General features: G+C 54.1%; 5 protein-coding genes across 5 annotated transcripts; 3 read left to right on the forward strand and 2 right to left on the reverse strand.

The window, feature by feature from the left end:
* Nucleotides 1-32: 32 nt before the first annotated feature.
* On the reverse strand, nt 33-2,047 carry HD553DRAFT_369117 (uncharacterized protein). The gene is made up of 6 exons (XM_046184146.1): nt 1,941-2,047; nt 1,345-1,709; nt 1,155-1,261; nt 796-1,085; nt 656-725; nt 33-593 (listed from the first exon to the last, which is right to left on the reverse strand). Exons 1-6 carry the CDS (start codon nt 1,970-1,972, stop codon nt 528-530), a joined length of 930 nt encoding a protein of 309 aa, XP_046037799.1. The 5' UTR covers nt 1,973-2,047; the 3' UTR covers nt 33-527.
* A 1,016-nt stretch (nt 2,048-3,063) lies between these two features.
* Nucleotides 3,064-5,720, forward strand: HD553DRAFT_308925 (chaperonin Cpn60/TCP-1 family). Its single transcript, XM_046179605.1, has 9 exons — nt 3,064-3,262; nt 3,342-3,400; nt 3,500-3,721; nt 3,805-4,169; nt 4,254-4,532; nt 4,607-4,770; nt 4,847-5,237; nt 5,325-5,384; nt 5,448-5,720. The coding sequence occupies exons 1-9, from the start codon at nt 3,145-3,147 to the stop codon at nt 5,476-5,478; spliced, it is 1,689 nt and encodes a 562-aa protein (XP_046037800.1). The 5' UTR covers nt 3,064-3,144; the 3' UTR covers nt 5,479-5,720.
* Nucleotides 5,721-6,184: 464 nt separating this feature from the next.
* Nucleotides 6,185-10,869, forward strand: HD553DRAFT_294537 (uncharacterized protein; the record flags this gene model as incomplete). The annotated part of the gene is made up of 8 exons (XM_046178468.1): nt 6,185-6,527; nt 6,690-7,029; nt 7,228-8,237; nt 8,299-9,591; nt 9,660-9,890; nt 9,985-10,242; nt 10,308-10,498; nt 10,563-10,869. The coding sequence occupies 8 exons, from the start codon at nt 6,185-6,187 to the stop codon at nt 10,704-10,706; spliced, it is 3,810 nt and encodes a 1,269-aa protein (XP_046037801.1). The 3' UTR covers nt 10,707-10,869.
* A 231-nt stretch (nt 10,870-11,100) lies between these two features.
* HD553DRAFT_308929 (uncharacterized protein) lies at nt 11,101-11,776 on the reverse strand. The gene is made up of 2 exons (XM_046179606.1): nt 11,723-11,776; nt 11,101-11,632 (listed from the first exon to the last, which is right to left on the reverse strand). The coding sequence occupies exon 2, from the start codon at nt 11,466-11,468 to the stop codon at nt 11,196-11,198; it is 273 nt and encodes a 90-aa protein (XP_046037802.1). The 5' UTR covers nt 11,469-11,632; nt 11,723-11,776; the 3' UTR covers nt 11,101-11,195.
* A 114-nt stretch (nt 11,777-11,890) lies between these two features.
* HD553DRAFT_308933 (cAMP dependent protein kinase catalytic subunit) lies at nt 11,891-14,311 on the forward strand. The gene is made up of 9 exons (XM_046179607.1): nt 11,891-12,461; nt 12,559-12,767; nt 12,858-13,122; nt 13,204-13,408; nt 13,493-13,575; nt 13,647-13,707; nt 13,751-13,755; nt 13,845-14,065; nt 14,129-14,311. Exons 1-9 carry the CDS (start codon nt 11,985-11,987, stop codon nt 14,211-14,213), a joined length of 1,611 nt encoding a protein of 536 aa, XP_046037803.1. The 5' UTR covers nt 11,891-11,984; the 3' UTR covers nt 14,214-14,311.
* The last annotated feature ends 1,912 nt before the right edge of the window (nt 14,312-16,223 follow it).

Consider the following 16,223-nt stretch of genomic DNA (forward strand, 5'->3'; position numbering starts at 1 on the left):
CAAGTGTAATGTTGAACAACCCGGCAGATGATAAGGGAAGAAAAACCGCCAGGACGTCTCAGCAGACGGTTCCGGGCGAATATTCGGTACAAATTTGAGAGAAACGAGAGAAGGAAGATCGTATGATTCAACAACCCGTAGCGTGAAAATATGGTTGCGCTCCGAATCCCGAAAGATTATAGCCGGTATTGGCCCAGAAGACGAGAAAGGGTGTCGCGATATTCGATCTGGAATGGTTTGTGGAGGTCGAAAGATCGGCACGACGTGGTAGATTTTGACCTATGCAGGAGAACAAGATGGAAAGAGACGGCAAGTGGATGTAGTTGTGTGGGTGAAAGGCGTCTGTGTCGATGTCGTATGTGGGCGTGTGTGTATCCATTAGATCGTTCTCGAAACTGTCCCAAGATGTTGGGAATGAGGGTATTTGAAGACCGGAATTTTGAGGTGCGGTTGGTATCGGCAACCATTTCGTCCGGAGCTGGGTGTAGATGGGAATCGCACCCGAATGTCACTCTCGAAACCTTCCCTCACTCGGATCGCTCCGAGAGGTTTTGGAGCAATTGAGTGAGGCATCGCTTGGTGACAGCATCTCCCTGAATAAATCAAACGGAGTCAGCTAATAGCAACCGAGAAATCGATTCCCCCGTAGACTTACCTTGAGCAGGGTGGAGAACGTTCCGTCCCTGAGCGCATCGGGAAGACAAGCCCTCAGCGCTTCCCTCGCCCTGTTTGCATCATGAATACTTGTCGTCAGTGACTGGACACACCACATGGTCAAATCGCCTCTCAACTCACCTCGGGTTATCACTGAGCCTCAAATAACACCTGACGACGTGCTTCAACAACCTGACCGCCTGCGTATCCACGAGCGCGTTGACCATGTTGCTGAGCACAGTCCCAACAGCGTAGAATCTCTCGTAAGTCTGGCAGATATAAGCGAGACCCAGGTCGTCGAGCAGGATCTTTTGAACGATGAAGATGGCCACCGTCTTGGAAAGTTCCGAGCCGGTTTCCATGATTCGCAGACAGAGGGGGATGATCTCGGTCGAGAGCAGAAAGTTAATGACGTCCGAGTTGTCATTTTGCTGCAGAACGCGAGATGCCGAGATCAACCAGTGTCCTGTCATCATGCAGACTGGGAGACAAGCGCTCACCTTGACCAGAGCCCCAATGACACCGAGCGAGGTCAGTCTGAGGTACTCGAACGGTCTCGTCTTGCTCGTCGTGTTCAAGAAGGGGTAGAGGAACAACGGAATATGGGCTATGTGGATCGATTTTGGAGATCAGCTCTCATCCGCACTTCACACGCGCGTTGACCAACCAAACTCGTCTCGCCATACGTACCGTTCAAGAACAAGCTCCTCGTCTCGGCATGACTCGCTACACATTGCAACAGCGCCAACGCGTTACACACCCTGTTACTCGCGTGTGCACTCAAGCTGGGTGGGCTTAGAGCCGGGTAGACATAGACAATCTCGAGCAACAACGAGCTCATGATCCCAAACCCTCCCCAGAGCACGAGCGCGAGGTCTTCGTACATCTCCCTCTTCTTGGATAGTTCGAGCAGGGCAGTCTCTCTCGTCTGAGGATCAAGGAGTTCGGCGATGAGGATATAAATCTTGGATTCTTCTGAGCCTGGGGGAGGCGCTCGGCCGGGTGGAAGCAGGAGGAGTTTGCCCGACGAGGAAGGGTTGCCGGAGGGGTTGTTGCTATGAGAAAGATTCGGGAGAGGGTGATGAGGTTGCAACGAGCCAGGATGAGGTTGCGGGGAGGTATTGGGGTTGTTCATCGATTGGGACCCTTGAGGGACGAGCAGGGCGGCAGAAAGCTTGGCCGAGTGCTGTTGTTGTTGCTGTTCGCGCAATTGGAGAGCGGAAAGGGCCGCCGTAGCAGCATTTACTCCACCTTGCTGCATATGAGATTGGATGTTCCCGGCAGACATTTGCGGAGTACCGGAAGACTGGCCTGGCATACCCGGGTTGTTCAGGTGTGCGGCGAGATTGTTGGGCAGGAGGTGAGGTTGACCAGGAGTCGAGTTTTGATTTGCCTGACCCGCTCCAACGGAGCCACCGTATGACTGCTGCCAGTCCTGTTGTTGCAGACGTTGATGCGGAGGTTGTTGCTGATGATGTGTTTGCTGTTGAGGCGGCTGTTGGGATTGCTGCTGTTGTTGATTATGGCTGAAGAAGCCTTGATGGGCGAAGCCGTTGTTACCGGCATTGTTCCCCGTCGATCCCTTGTTTCCCGACCCGAACCCTTGCATCCCACCTCCGCTACCATATGCTCCTCCGTTCTGCGTCCCGTTCGTCTGAGCCAGCGCTGACATTCCCGATCCTCCACCCCCTAGAGCATCCCTGAGCTGATGATGTTGATGCTGTTGCGGCCAGGGGATCCCGTTACCGACCCCTGCACCGTTATTACTTTGCTGCTGCTGCTGTTGTTGTTGCTGTTGTTTGAGTATATCGTTTGCCCGCTGTTGCTGAGCACCATCTGGTGTCGGGGTGCCTCGATGATGTTGCTGCGCGAACATGGATCGAGTTCGGCGAGACGAGGGAAAAGAAAGGGGGGGAAGGAGAGAAAGGAGAGAAGATATGTATGTGTGTCTGCTACTAAGATTTCTGGCTTGTATGGTACACCTACTCGCTGTGGTCTCTATTCGCACTGGATCGGATCGAAGTATAGGATGGTCTAGAGTCGCTCGCTGGGTCGAGGTGGGAAAGGGGGAGATGAGGGCCCAGCTCATTCCTCGTACGCGCCTAACGATTTCGACAATCGAACGGGATCGTAGGGTCAGATCGTAACGCGATTTGATCCGTATGAAAGACTCTTTTTCACGACAATCAGCAACTGTTAGGAGGCTTCAGTCGCTTCCCGATCACATGAAGCTATTTGTGAGGCTCTAGTATCCCCGGTTGTTGAGTAATCGATGTTCCAAGTCATCCACCTTGTCCACCCCTCCCTGCGCGCGCTTCTAACCCGAGCGAGCGTTGCACTACTTAATGGGGGGATTTGTGATCTTTTGAGTGAGTGACGCGAAGCTTGATCGCAAGCTAGAGCTCGAAGCACGATCAAAGGTCAACATCATCCTTGTTCCAATCGAACCCACTCTGACCTTCATACTGATCATAGTAGCATATCCTGTAAATGTCATCCTCTATCGAACTCATCAATCCCAAAGCCGAGAGCGTCAGGCGGACGCAGGCGCTCCAGGTCAACACCATGGGCGCCATGGGTCTCGCCAACGTCGTCAAGAGCAACCTCGGTATGTATCCGTGGGACCGCCCGAGAGGCCTGGCAAGGAGCAGTGTGGCTGAGCAGCAGCTATGATACGCGAATTTTAGGTCCTCGAGGTACCATCAAGATGTTGGTAGACGGCGCTGGAGGAATCAAGATGACCAAGGTGAGCGTTCTACCCGACAAAACAGCAATCGCAGACTTCATCTCGGCGCGGTTACTGATAAGCCGGTATACATGTCTATCTCGCTATTACGCCTTGTAGGACGGCAAGGTTCTCCTATCCGAGATGCAGATCCAGAATCCTACTGCCGCCATGATCGCACGGACGGCTGTGGCTCAGGACGAGCAATGCGGGGACGGTACCACCTCGGTCGTCCTCCTCGTGGGAGAGTTGTTGAAGCAGGCCGATAGGTACATCTCTGAGGGCGTGCATCCGAGGGTCATCGGAGAGGGTTTCGACATCGCCAAGAAGGAGGCGCTCAAGGTGGGTTCGGCTCGGAATTGGGGTCGTTGGCGATCTCTCTGTGCGGGTCGGCTCATCAGGGATCCTCTTGATTGCCTCGCCAGTTCCTGGACGAATTCAAAATCACGAGCGAGATCGATAGATCAACCTTGATCTCCGTCGCTCACACTTCCCTCTCTACCAAACTCCATCCCGCCCTCGCAACCTCGCTCGCAACCTCTATCGTCGATGCCGTCCTTGCTATCCAAGCTCCTCCCCCAGCGGCCGACGCCAAGGGGGTCGACGCTTTCCGTGAACCCATCGACCTGCACATGGTAGAGATCATGAAGATGATGCACAAGACGGATACGGACAGCACGTTGATTCGGGGTTTGGTGCTCGATCACGGGGCGAGGCATGCGGATATGCCGAAAAAGGTGGAAAACGCGTTTGTGCTCACGATGAACGTGTCGTTGGAGTATGAAAAGACGTGAGTCGGCGTCGGCACCTTGTGACGAGCGGTTTAAACCAGTAAGAGCTAACTGTTGTGATATCTCGGCGGTTCTCTCGATAGCGAGGTCAACTCGGGTTTCTTCTACTCGACGGCGGAACAACGAGAAAAGCTCGTCGAATCCGAGCGAAAATTCATCGACGACCGACTCCGAAAGATCGTCGCTCTGAAGAACGAGGTCTGTGATCAAGCTCTCGGGACAGACGGACAGCCGTCGGATGGTTCCAAGAAGAGGGGATTCGTTTTGATCAACCAGAAGGGTATCGACCCGATGAGTCTGGACGTATTGGCCAAGAACGGGATCTTGGCATTGAGGCGAGCAAAGAGGAGGAACATGGAGAGGCGAGTCCGGATCCATGCGAAAAATATTGGAATGGCTGGAGACTAACTTAGCGTGTTTCGAATGCAATGGATAGGCTGCAATACGCCTGCGGTGGTGTCGCACAAAACTCGGTAGACGACCTGAGCCCGGACATTTTGGGTTACGCAGGACTCGTATATGAACACACGCTTGGAGAGGAAAAGTACACTTTCGTAGAAAAGGTCAAGGAGCCCAAGAGTGTCACGCTTCTGGTCAAGGGTGAGCAGCAATCTTGGCTTGGTTCTCAGGCCGACTCGGCGTCGCTGACGTCTTCATATCGTCCAACGAAACATAGGACCCAACAGCCATACCATCGCTCAGATCACCGATGCCATCCGGGACGGTCTGCGATCGGTCAAGAACGCCATCGAAGACGAATCCCTCATCCCCGGCGCTGGAGCTTTCGAGGTCGCATGCGCTCAGTACCTGAACGAAAAGGCCAAGCCCAAAGCCAAGGGCCGACAGAAGCTCGGAGTGGCCGCCTTCGCCGAGGCGCTGTTGATCATCCCGAAGACGCTCGCGGCCAACGGTGGTTTCGACGTCCAGGATTCGATCGTCGCTCTGCAGGAAGAGGCCGAGGAGGGTCACATTGTCGGATTGCACTTGAAGAGCGGAGAGCCGTTTGACCCTACCGTCGAGGGTGTCTGGGACAACTACAGAGTAAAGAGGCAGATGATGCACGGATGGTGAGTCTCGATTCGGAGCGACAATCCATATGAGAGAAAGCCTTCTGTCAGGAGCTTATGTCGACGAGGCGATCCTTTCCCTTGTAGCGCCGTCATTGCTACCAACCTGCTCAACACGGATGAGATCTTGCGAGCAGGTCGATCTTCGTAAGCATCATCACAAGCTCTGATGTTGGAAGTGTCCTGACGTCTTCTGTGTATCCCGATCAGGTTGAAGAGCGATGGACCCGGACCTCAATAGATGCAGCAGCCGACTCGGTTCGACTGAAAAATGTGAATACAAAAACGAAACGAGATCAACCCCCTTTCTCCGGGCTACTAGGTCTTTTCCCTTTCTCCGATGACGATGCTCCTTGCTCCGTGTAAACCCTCCTTGTCATGACCATTTTCACGATGGATATCTATATCATTCTCTCGACCCAAAGATGACGTGTACTCGACGAGGTCACCGGAAGTAAATTCAGCTTCCTAGGGCGCTATGGCTGCTTGCTTTCTCTCTTTTGTTCTCGGTGACCCGACATCGTTGTTGTGGTTGCCTTGTTGCTTGTTGCCAGATACCTGCCCAGCTGCCCGACATCTTCGACCCGACACAGGGCTCAGATCAGGCTTGCGATTGCTCATCCGCGGTTCTACATAGCCAGCAGTCGTACGCTTCCCAGGTCGATCATAGGTGTCGCGATAGCAAGGGAACAGCCGCTGGAACACACAACTCGGTACCGAGATAGGAAATCAGGAAAGCTTCGAATTCGGACATACACGCCAAGCTGTCGAGAAATTCGACAAACACTCGGGATACAAGAACAAGCTACAAGCACACCGTCACAATCAGGATGAAATTACAAGCTACCTAGGCGAGCCTATGAATCAGAACACAATACACGTCGCAGCAGCAGCAGTAAAAGAGGAAGATACTGTGTCGGACAACTAGACGCTCGATTGCACCCACGATGCAACGACCATCTACGCCACCCCTTTACCGTCCCCCTTCCAACATCCCTTTCCACATTCATCTGGCCACCTGGTCCAATCGAGAGATCGACTCGTTCCTTCAACTGCAACGATGCGGGCATCATTCCAAAAAGTTCGAGGACAATGACATTACGGGCAGCGTCATCCTCGAGCTCGGAGCGGACGAGCTAAAGGAACTCGGCGTGAACAAGGTTGGAGAAAGGGTCCGCCTTTTAGGAGCCATAAGGGAGTTGAAGAAGAGGAATTCCACCTCCCTGGCTGGGCTGAATGTGGGAACGGGGAGGGATAGCAGTAATGGGGGAAGTACGCCGGCCAGTGCGAGTAGTTTCGCCAGCGTCCAGGCTCAACAGCAAGGTGGACATCAAAGGACGATGTCTACTATGCGTAGGACGGGAGGGTCCGAGAGTCTCGATGCAGGGCGACGCCATGGAGAAGTCGGGCTGGGTATCGACATCAGAATGAATGGCCATCAAGGCGGCTCAGTGGCGCATCACGATTATGCCAATCGGCCACCCAATGATCCCGCCAAGTCGCTACAGGACCACCAGAACGAGACGGGTGCGACGGGCCTGTCTAGAAGTCGCAGCGGGACAGGAGGTTCTCTAAGAAGACTACATGCGACTCGACCACCCCCGCTTCATTTGCATAGCAGCTCGCATGGCCAGATCAACGTGCAGAACAATGCCTCTGCTCAGCCGGGCAGGGGAGACAGCAATGTACGCCCAGACCAACACAACAGCAACGGCATGAGCTCTACGGCGACGACGCCTCGAGGGATGCCGGCATCTGGAGTTTCGGACATGAATGGCCCAGGATCGAACGGGTCTCTTATGGCAACGAACGCGCATACGACGGCAGGCCTACAACCCGGTTCAGGTTCATCTGTCGATTCGCTTAACCCGCCGAACACCGCCGGATCTTTGACAAGAGCCTCTAGTCTGAGGAACCGAGCGCATGCGTACCCCGCTGCTGGAGGGAGCAGTAACGTCCCCGGACCTCAGGACTCGCACGGGAAACTTAGAGCTCCCGTCGCCAACTCCAGTAACTACGGGACGTCTCCTCCCGGTTCATCGACCCATCCTAGACGCGCGCCGAGTCCCCTTCCGGGCGCGTCTTCCAGTAATCCTGTGCCGATAGCTCGGAGGGGATCGAACGAGTACATGGCAAGGCCACTTCCTGGACTTCCGCCCGAGGAAACGACGGCTGGTCGACCGAATGACGGGCTCTGGCAGGAGAGGTCTGAAGATTTCGCTAGGAAGTCGTCTGCGGGCAATGGGGCGTCGAGGCCGAACGGCGGATCATTCGGTTCGACTAGGTCAGGCGGAGGGTCGGAAGGTCGACCGGCTACGTCTAGCGGGGCTCTAGGTATACCCGTCACGACGACACATCGCAGAGGAGCGAGTACAGTTCCGACGTCTCAAGCTCCGGCGAGTCGAGGCTTGTCGACGATATCAACCTCCGATCCCAGACGAGCTGGTTCCAAACGGCCTAGTACGGATTCGGGGACCAGCGTCCATCCTTATGCCGCTTCGGCCCCCCGGTCAATCAAAGGCCATAGTCCAACTAAGGGGTCCGGATCGCCTACAAAGTCCAGATTTGACGCGAATCGGGGTGCCTCGGAAGGGCAAGGCGATATCACCCCGACTTATCCAATGTCGAGCGAGAACCGGAAATGGTATAATTCACCCTCCCGTAGTCCGAACGACGAATACGTGCACGTCAAGGGACAAAGGAGTTGGTCAGACCGCTGGGCTTCCGAGAAATCTAGCACGCCGACCTTGTCTCTCGAGGACGTCAAGCGAAAGCTGGTCAAGTTCATCTTGGCGGAAGACGAGACGTCCAGGACGATCGACGTGGAAGCCTGTCAGAACGGGTTCGAGGTGCTCGAAAAGGCCCTGCGCAAGTTTGGGAAATGGAGAGGGATAGCGCGAGGCGGAGCGACGGGTTTGAGTGAGAGTGAATCGGAGAATGACGAGACGAGTTGTCTAGACGTCGATGGGTGGGGTGTGTTCTTGCAGAAGAATGACGATTGTGAGTGGGCAGGAGGCTGTGATTATGGAATCATTTACTGATATACCCTCAATCGCCACAGCTGCCCCACTCACAGAAGCGGAGCTGCTCGCGGTCTGCTATGCGCCACCTACAGACCCTGCAAGAGAGAACGGACTCTATCTGAAACAGATGAGAATCCTCCCGAACCGCAAGGATATCGGATCTATCTTTGGTGACAACCCGCCTGCCTCTGCACTTTCGCCTACATCCCCAACCTATTCGTTGGCAATGTCGGCTCGTACCCGGGACTCGCCTCGCACGGCCACCTCGTTGCGAGGTGCCAATCAAACGCACCGAGCCAGCACGATCAGCGTCATGTCTGCCTTGGGCGTGCCAGTATCCGACAATGCTTCCAAACCGGTGGCTGCACCACAGGCTCCCCTACCCAAATCACCCTCGTCAGGATCCTTTTTGGCTAGTCGAGGGCGCAGGATGTACAACTTCTTTGGCCATCGACCGCCGAGCGAACTCATCTCGAGCCATCTTGCTGAATACTTTCCGGCTGCCAAGAGGAAGGATCTCGAAAAGGGAGCGAGGAACAGCATGCTGCGGCTCGGGAGCAAGGGTGATTTGGATAAACTGCGAAGCAGCATCGATTCGACTCGTCACAGCCTCGATGCGAATCGGCTTCCGTCTAGGTTCAGCGTGGCGAGCTCGAACAGTTCTCATCGAATGAGTCGAGCTTCCAGCTACAAGAATGCATCAATCCCTCCTGCCGCCGCTATTCCCGAGGAGCGACTCGAGGTGAGCGAAGTCCCACGGTTATCAGTATCGGGAGACGATGGGCTCGAGTCCAGACCCGCCTTTGACGATAGTGGAGCATCCACACCGGCGGGAGGAGCGCCGCTTTTGCCGCCCTTTGAGCCGTCTGAGGAATCGCTCTCGGATTCGATGCCTAGCTTCGGTTCTCGACCTCGGCCCGCCTCGATCATGCAGGACCGTCGGAATTCTGTGCGCTCGACAACGGGTAGACGGCTCAGCACCGTCTCGAGTCGTCGAAAGAGCCGCCGTGTCTCGGACACTGCGAGCCTTTTGACGGTGGATGAGATCACGGCCGAGGTGGAGAACAGGCGGGCTAGCGTGATCACTTTTGCCGAATCCGAAGAGGAGGCCGAGGACGATCACTTTTTGGCTCCAGAGAATATCCGCTTGAGCAAAGCCTACAGTCCTGGGTTGGTACCTGAAGAGGAAGGGGAAGACTCGGAAGAGGAGGCGTCGGAGAGCTCCGAGGAGGAGACGTCTGATGAGGAAGGAAGCGAGGAGGAAGAAGAGGAAGAGGAAGAGGAAGAGGAAGAGGAGGACCAGCATGGAAAGGCTGTGACGTCGACCGGCAGTGAGTGACGAGAATCGTTTTCGAGTCGTGCTTTCCTTGACCTGTCACGTGTCATCTCGAACTTGTAGCCAACCGATCCATCAAATGGATAAAGGGAGCTCTTATCGGTCAAGGTTCCTTCGGCAAGGTCTACCTCGGCATGGACGCCCAGACAGGTCTGCTCATGGCCGTCAAGCAGGTCGATCTCGAGATGGGTGGGACGGGAAGCGAAGAAAGGAAACAGAGCATGGTCACTGCGATGCAACAGGAGATTGCGCTGTTGAAAGACTTGCAGCACGAGAACATCGTGCAATATCTCGGTGAGATATTTTTTTCGCACCACTTGGTCTAGTACCACTCAAGCAACGAGAGCTGATCCCTCATGTTTTCCACTCCATTTGAATCCTCTGACAGACTCATCGACCGACCAATCGCACCTGAACATTTTCCTCGAATACGTCCCCGGTGGATCCGTCACCGCTCTCTTGAACAACTATGGCGCGTTTGAGGAAGCGCTCGTCAAGAACTTTGTCAGGCAAATCTTGACCGGCTTGGACTACCTGCACGAGAGGAACATCATCCATAGAGATATCAAGGGTGCGAACATCCTGGTCGATAACAAGGGTGGAGTCAAGATTTCCGATTTCGGGATCTCGAAGAAGGTCGAGAACAGTGAGCCGAGCGTGGGCCTTCGGGGATCTCGTCGCGTTGTACTGATCTGACGACCCTCCTCGCAGACCTGTTGTCCAATATGCGCCTCAACCGAGCCTCTCTCCAAGGTTCCGTCTTCTGGATGGCGCCCGAGGTGGTCAAACAGACGGCGTATACGAAAAAGGCCGACATCTGGAGCGTGGGGTGTCTGGTGGTAGAGATGTTGACGGGAGAGCACCCATGGCCAAACTTGACGCAGATGCAGGCCATCTTCCGGGTATGTACCGACCATGGATTCTACCTCTATACTGTAACTGATCGCTCCATCCCCGCATGGACAGATTGGGACGGCGGCTCGACCCACGAACCCGTCCGACATTTCACAGGAAGCGGCGGATTTCCTGGACATCTCGTTCTTGATCGATCATGAGAAACGACCCACGGCCAAAGAATTGCTGGAGTATCCCTTTTTGGTCAAGGTGTAGGAGGTATGGGGAGAGCGTTCGAGAATGACATTGCTGCGGTATTGAACGCCGGGGAAGAGCTTGGCGGGAGGTGCCAGGTGAAACCGGTTCATCATGAGGCTGGTCTAGGGTTGTACATTACGAATATCATAACGAGAAGCGAGAGATCCATTACGAGCTACGATATTTTCGTGACCAGGACGTCTCAAGACTTGAGCAGCTGACAGCCCAGGGTGGTAAATGGGGGTGGCTTGAATTCGATCTGCGCGGGATCAACGAGGAAGCGAGAGTGACGATTGGCGGGGGCGGGCGGTAGCGAGCACATTGCAGCCAGCATCGGCCCTTCGGACCCTTCTTCCGTTCGATATCAAGGTTGCCCTCCCTCCCTGCCTCCCTCCTCCCTCATCTCATATGGCATCGAATGCGATCCATGCGTTGCGAGCAAGCTTGCAATACAGCGTAGCTCGTAGCGTCTCAGAAAGTGACGGTACAACGCAACTCTCGGATCTCTCAGATCGAGAACGACTGGATTTCGACCATCAACTCATCTCTTTTAGGCGCTAGTGTGGGGGGGAGTACCAACCTTGCCGAGCACACATCTGCCCCTGACACCTCGTCCTCGTCGCCCTCTCCTCGCCCTTGGCTACCCGATACCCTTCCTCTCTCTCCATCGACACCACCGTTCGCCTGCTCACCTAGCCCACCATGCCCAACTCGTTCTTGTCTAAATTCCAGAGAGACAAGACCCCGAGCTCGCACCAACAGCATCAACAGCAAGGTCATCCTCAACCTCCACCCTTGACGCAACAACGATCCTTTGGAGCGACGATCGCGCGGGTTACCGGAACTGCAAGTGGGAGTGGTGCTGCCAACAGTAGTAGTGGTAGTAGCAGTAGCGGTCAGGCCTATCAGAATTCGACAGGCGTATCGTCTAGTAGAGAACAACAGTGAGTATCTGGTAGACGGGCTCTGGCGTTCCTTGGTCGGGCGGGTCAACTGACGGGCATCGCGAGCGAATCTCGTGCTTGTGCTTGCAGATCGAGCTCGAACTTTGGACAAGCTCGACCTGTATCTCAGCACTTTTCGAACGGTCGGTCGAGGCCTTTATTTACCTATATCAATGACTGCAGCTGAAATGTTCCTGGGCTTGTTACCGACCAACTCGATGGAGCAGGATCTTATCAGCAGCAAAGTCAACAAACTAAACGACCCTCCCCACCCCAGTCCGGTCATTCGTCTTATCGAGACAACGTCACTCAGTATACCAACGATCCTAGCAGGACCGAGCGTCAAGACGAGATGATGGACGTACCGTCGATACAGGTCGGAGGAGTCCCTGTCATCAACCTCAACAGTCCTCAGCCGACTTACCCGGCTCAGACTTATACCGCGCATCCCGTGCAGCAACAGCAGCAACCTCCATCATACCATAATCAGCATGAATCATCGGCAGTATCACCGGGCGCTCAAGGCCATGCTCAACCTCAAGCTTATATCCCACAACACGTCCTTCCTAAACCCAACGACCAGCGTGCCATGTCGGTCGAGATGATGGGCGTGGGCGGTCTGAGCTTGTCCTCATCATCCTCCAACCCCGCTTCCGCGTCCACGTCTGCATCTACGCAGGGATACGTCGGGTACAAGCCGGAGTCGATGCAAGATGGGAATGGGGACGGAGCGGGAGGTGTGCAAAGCCCGGTCCCGCAAGGTCAGGTGAGACAGCCTAGTGCAGAGGAAGAACGGTTGAAGGACAAGGTCAGGGAGGCTCAAGAACAGGTAAGAATTCTGCCGGTCTCGGTCGGTGTGAATTGTCGGGGTTCTCATGCCAAACGAAAACTCTCCCCCCTCTATACTGCATTTCTCTATCATACAGGCCGCTCAAGCACAACAAGCACTCCAGTACGCCGAACAACAGGCACGTGTTGCCACGATCAACGCCGTGGCCACTCAAGCGGCTTTCGAGCAGGTTGCTGTGGCCGCCGGAGGGACGCCGGGGACGACCACGCCATCGGCGAATGTCAAGGCTGCGGCGAGAAAGACGGCGGGGAGGTATGCGCTGGCGGATTTCCAGATCGAACGAACGTGAGTGTCGGCTTGATTTCAGGCTATCCTTGCCACCTGAGAGGACATGCTGGTGGACCCACGCTGACGCGCAATCCTCTGTGGAGATAGATTAGGAACCGGTTCGTTCGGCCGTGTCCACCTCGTCCGGTCAAAGCACAACGGTCGATTCTACGCGATCAAGGTCCTTAATAAGGAAAAGGTCGTTCGGATGAAACAGGTCGAACACACAAACTCGGAGAGGGAGATGCTCGTCCGCGTCAGACATCCGTTCCTGGTCAATCTCTGGGGGACGTTTCATGATGTCAATAATCTGTACATGGTCATGGATTTCGTAGCAGGTGGGGAACTGTTCAGTCTGTTACGAAAGAGTCAGGTAAGCGCGGCAAAGGGAAGCTATGATACTATCGTCAAGCTGACTCTTTAACTGGACATTTGTCTCTCCCTCATCGAGCAGCGTTTCCCCAACTCGGTCGCCAAGTTTTACGCGGCCGAAGTGGCATTGGCGCTCGACTACCTACATTCCTTGAACATCATCTACCGGGACTTGAAACCGGAAAATCTGTTGCTCGGCGCAGATGGGCATATCAAGGTCACCGATTTCGGGTTCGCCAAGCATGTACCGGATATCACGTGGACATTGTGTGGAACGCCGGATTATCGTCAGTATATCGTGAAGCTAACGATATTCCGGTCGAGTATGTGAGGCTGATACTATTTGATTCCCGTTTGTTGTTGCTTTACAGTGGCCCCCGAGGTGGTTCAGAGCAAAGGTTACAACAAGAGTGTCGACTGGTACGCGCTCGGAGTCTTGATCTTTGAAATGCTGGTAAGCGACGAGCGGTCCCGTCGAACAGGTCAAGATGGCTGATATCGAGCGCTTTGGCCCTGGGACTAAAGGCCGGATATCCGCCATTCTTCACCGAGGATGGCAACCCGATGAAGTTGTATGAAAAGGTCAGTTGCATGATGATCGCACTAGACGATCGAATATTGCGCTTACTTTGCTTTTCACATGCAGATCATTGCTGTAAGCCCTTGTTGCCAGAATTCTCGCCGATCGCGCCGAATTGTAGGCTAATATTATCCGCTTTGCAGGGAAAAGTACGGTATCCGACCTACTTTGACGGTCTTGCACGGGATCTACTCAAGAACCTGTTGACGGGCGATCTTACCAAACGTTTCGGTAACTTGCGAGGAGGTTCAGCAGATATCTTCAGCCACGGTTGGTACGCTGAGGTCGATTGGGACAAGCTCTATCGGAGAGAGATACCGGCACCTTATGTGCCCAAGATTGAGGGAGACGGCGATGCTAGCCAGTAAGCTGATACAGGAATCGAGCGCGTTGCCCAATCGCCTGACTAATCATCGTTCGTCTTCAGGTTCGACCGATATCAGGAAGCAGATGTTACTGCGTACGGAAAGACGGGGACTGGCCCGCATGATAATTTATTCCCCGACTTTTAGATGTATCACATGTATCAAACGAAACACATAAAGTTGCCCATCGCGACAAGAAACAATACCACGTCCGCAACAGCTTGTCCTGATCAGTCTCTAAGGGTTTGACTGTCAACGTGTCACCCTTCCTTGCCCGAATGGCACATGAGCATGATCTAGAAGGCATGCGGGGCTTCGCAGCTATATCGTAGCAATATTGAACAACTCTCCTTGCTAAGGGGACAAGATTGAGCCCATATATGAGGCAGTCTTTGAAAACCTTGGAGGCGATTTGTGGCCTCAAACATGTAATCGAATTCGATCCAGGACGATTCACGCGTCTAGATCACACGAAACCCACAGTATAGGTGAGCTAGATGACCATCGTGGCTTATCACCGCTGCCAATGTCTACCATTCCACACACTGAATTGTGTCAGCCGAGTTTCCTTTCGAGATACGTGGAATCCGCAGATTAACGAGATCGGGTACGACGAATCGAGGCGTCATGCCTGGATTTTCGTTGTCGCCGTGCTTTTATCGACCCTAGCGTCCGAGTAGCTTGCACGTGTGTGATGTGATGACTATGAAACCGTAAGTATGCGAACGGGGCGTCGTATAATTTGTATGAAACGGCGAACGATAGGGGTCATGCCATGTAAGGATACTTCTGAAAGCGTCATAATCGAGGAGAGATCAAGAGTGGGTCGGGAATTTATTTTGAATACGCCTACGCCGATGTATATCTTCGTAACACAAAAGCACCTAGCAATACCAAAATCGCAATGAGGCAGATGCCTACTTGAACCACGTCAGCCAATGGGTGGGGTTTATGGGGAGACGCATGCCATGTTCTTGCGCCATTGTCTCAAGTTCGGGTCTCCATGTCGTCGCTTCCCCGATCTGTTTCATCTCGGCTTGATTCTCTGCGAGGATGAGGTACCCCTTATGGTTCCTCAGCCAGTAGACATGGACCACTAGGTTGATCCAGTTGGCCAGGAGGACACACAGAGAAGTCAAGGTCCTCTCTATGATCATATTGATCAGGACTCCACCTCCAAGACATAGGTTCACCGCCCACAGGTTAAGTCCCATTTTCCATATGTCTTACAAGACATCAGGTCTCAGGAGAGTGGATCTGGGTCAAAGTCAAGCCGACTTTGATCGTGTGGTACGTGCCGTCGTCCACAACAAGGGTAAGCGTCAACGCTGGCCTTGTCCTCTGCTCGCCGGCTTTGATGTTTGCAATCTTCATCAGGCTCAAGGCCTCGTCAACGGCAAGTCGCCCTGAAAATGCTTTGACAAGACCGTTTGAGCTGATAGATCTTTGAGGCCTTCCGACGTGGCTTTGTTGGGGACTTCACCAGTTGCGTCGATTGTACCCAAGTCCTCCGCCAACAATATCCTGTCACGCGCACTGTGAACGGCACCCTTGGCTCGCGCCTTCCACATTTCAGTGCTCTTGGCTTGGAGGACATCAAACCTGCTATGACCTTCAGGTATGTGCCTATGTGAAACTCCCGGCGCCACAGGGACCTGGCTTTGTGTGGTGTCCTTCGGCGAGACTCACCGTTTTACCACTTAACAGGTTCAGCTGTTCCTCCCCATTTATGTCCCTCAACGGCACCCAAATGGTCCAAATTCATAGGGTCATGAGGAATAGGTATCCTTCTATCCCAAGCCAGTGACGGGTGATGATTATTATCACTGTAAGGAACAGTACGGTGCCCCGTGCCAGCCTTGTAGTTGCCCCGACTGACTCGCAGAACCCGCTGTTCAGATGCTAGTTATGGAAAAGGAAGGCTCAGATTCGTGTATGCATACCGAGCAGAAGTTACTCTTTCTGCTTTCCTGCCGGGTAGAAGCGCAGGCTGGTTTTTCCTCGGCTCAGGCTCGCTACCCGTAGTCGGACGGAGGACACTCTCGTTTGTCGGTTCATCCTTTCGCCGCTCCATCTTGCCCCGCACGTTGTGATGAGCTTCATGGGTGAGCGATTCTATGCCGTATGCCTAGTCGCCTGTTCTCGTCTTCCGATTCG

This window comes from Filobasidium floriforme (genome assembly GCF_021052385.1).
Source record: "Filobasidium floriforme strain CBS 6241 chromosome Unknown HD553scaffold_7, whole genome shotgun sequence".
Classification (NCBI taxonomy): Eukaryota; Fungi; Basidiomycota; class Tremellomycetes; order Filobasidiales; family Filobasidiaceae; genus Filobasidium; species Filobasidium floriforme.

Bases quoted from the DNA above. Each gene is read 5' to 3' on its own strand.
- HD553DRAFT_308933 (XM_046179607.1), top strand. From the start codon at position 11,985: ATGATGGACGTACCGTCGATACAGGTCGGAGGAGTCCCTGTCATCAAC. The intron at 12,768-12,857 runs GTGAGTGTCGGC...CTGTGGAGATAG, and splicing joins GATTTCCAGATCGAACGAAC to ATTAGGAACCGGTTCGTTCG. The intron at 14,066-14,128 runs GTAAGCTGATAC...GTTCGTCTTCAG, and splicing joins GGAGACGGCGATGCTAGCCA to GTTCGACCGATATCAGGAAG.
- HD553DRAFT_308929 (XM_046179606.1), bottom strand. From the start codon at position 11,468: ATGACCTTGCTGTTGATGCTGTTGGTGCGAGCTCGGGGTCTTGTCTCT.
- HD553DRAFT_369117 (XM_046184146.1), bottom strand. From the start codon at position 1,972: ATGCCAGGCCAGTCTTCCGGTACTCCGCAAAT. The intron at 1,710-1,940 runs GTCTGCCGGGAA...TCTTTCTCATAG, and splicing joins TCTTCCGGTACTCCGCAAAT to CAACAACCCCTCCGGCAACC. The intron at 726-795 runs GTGAGTTGAGAG...TGATGCAAACAG, and splicing joins AGGCTCAGTGATAACCCGAG to GGCGAGGGAAGCGCTGAGGG.
- HD553DRAFT_308925 (XM_046179605.1), top strand. From the start codon at position 3,145: ATGTCATCCTCTATCGAACTCATCAATCCCAAAGCCGAGAGCGTCAGG. The intron at 3,722-3,804 runs GTGGGTTCGGCT...TTGCCTCGCCAG, and splicing joins CCAAGAAGGAGGCGCTCAAG to TTCCTGGACGAATTCAAAAT. The intron at 4,533-4,606 runs GCGAGTCCGGAT...TGCAATGGATAG, and splicing joins AAGAGGAGGAACATGGAGAG to GCTGCAATACGCCTGCGGTG.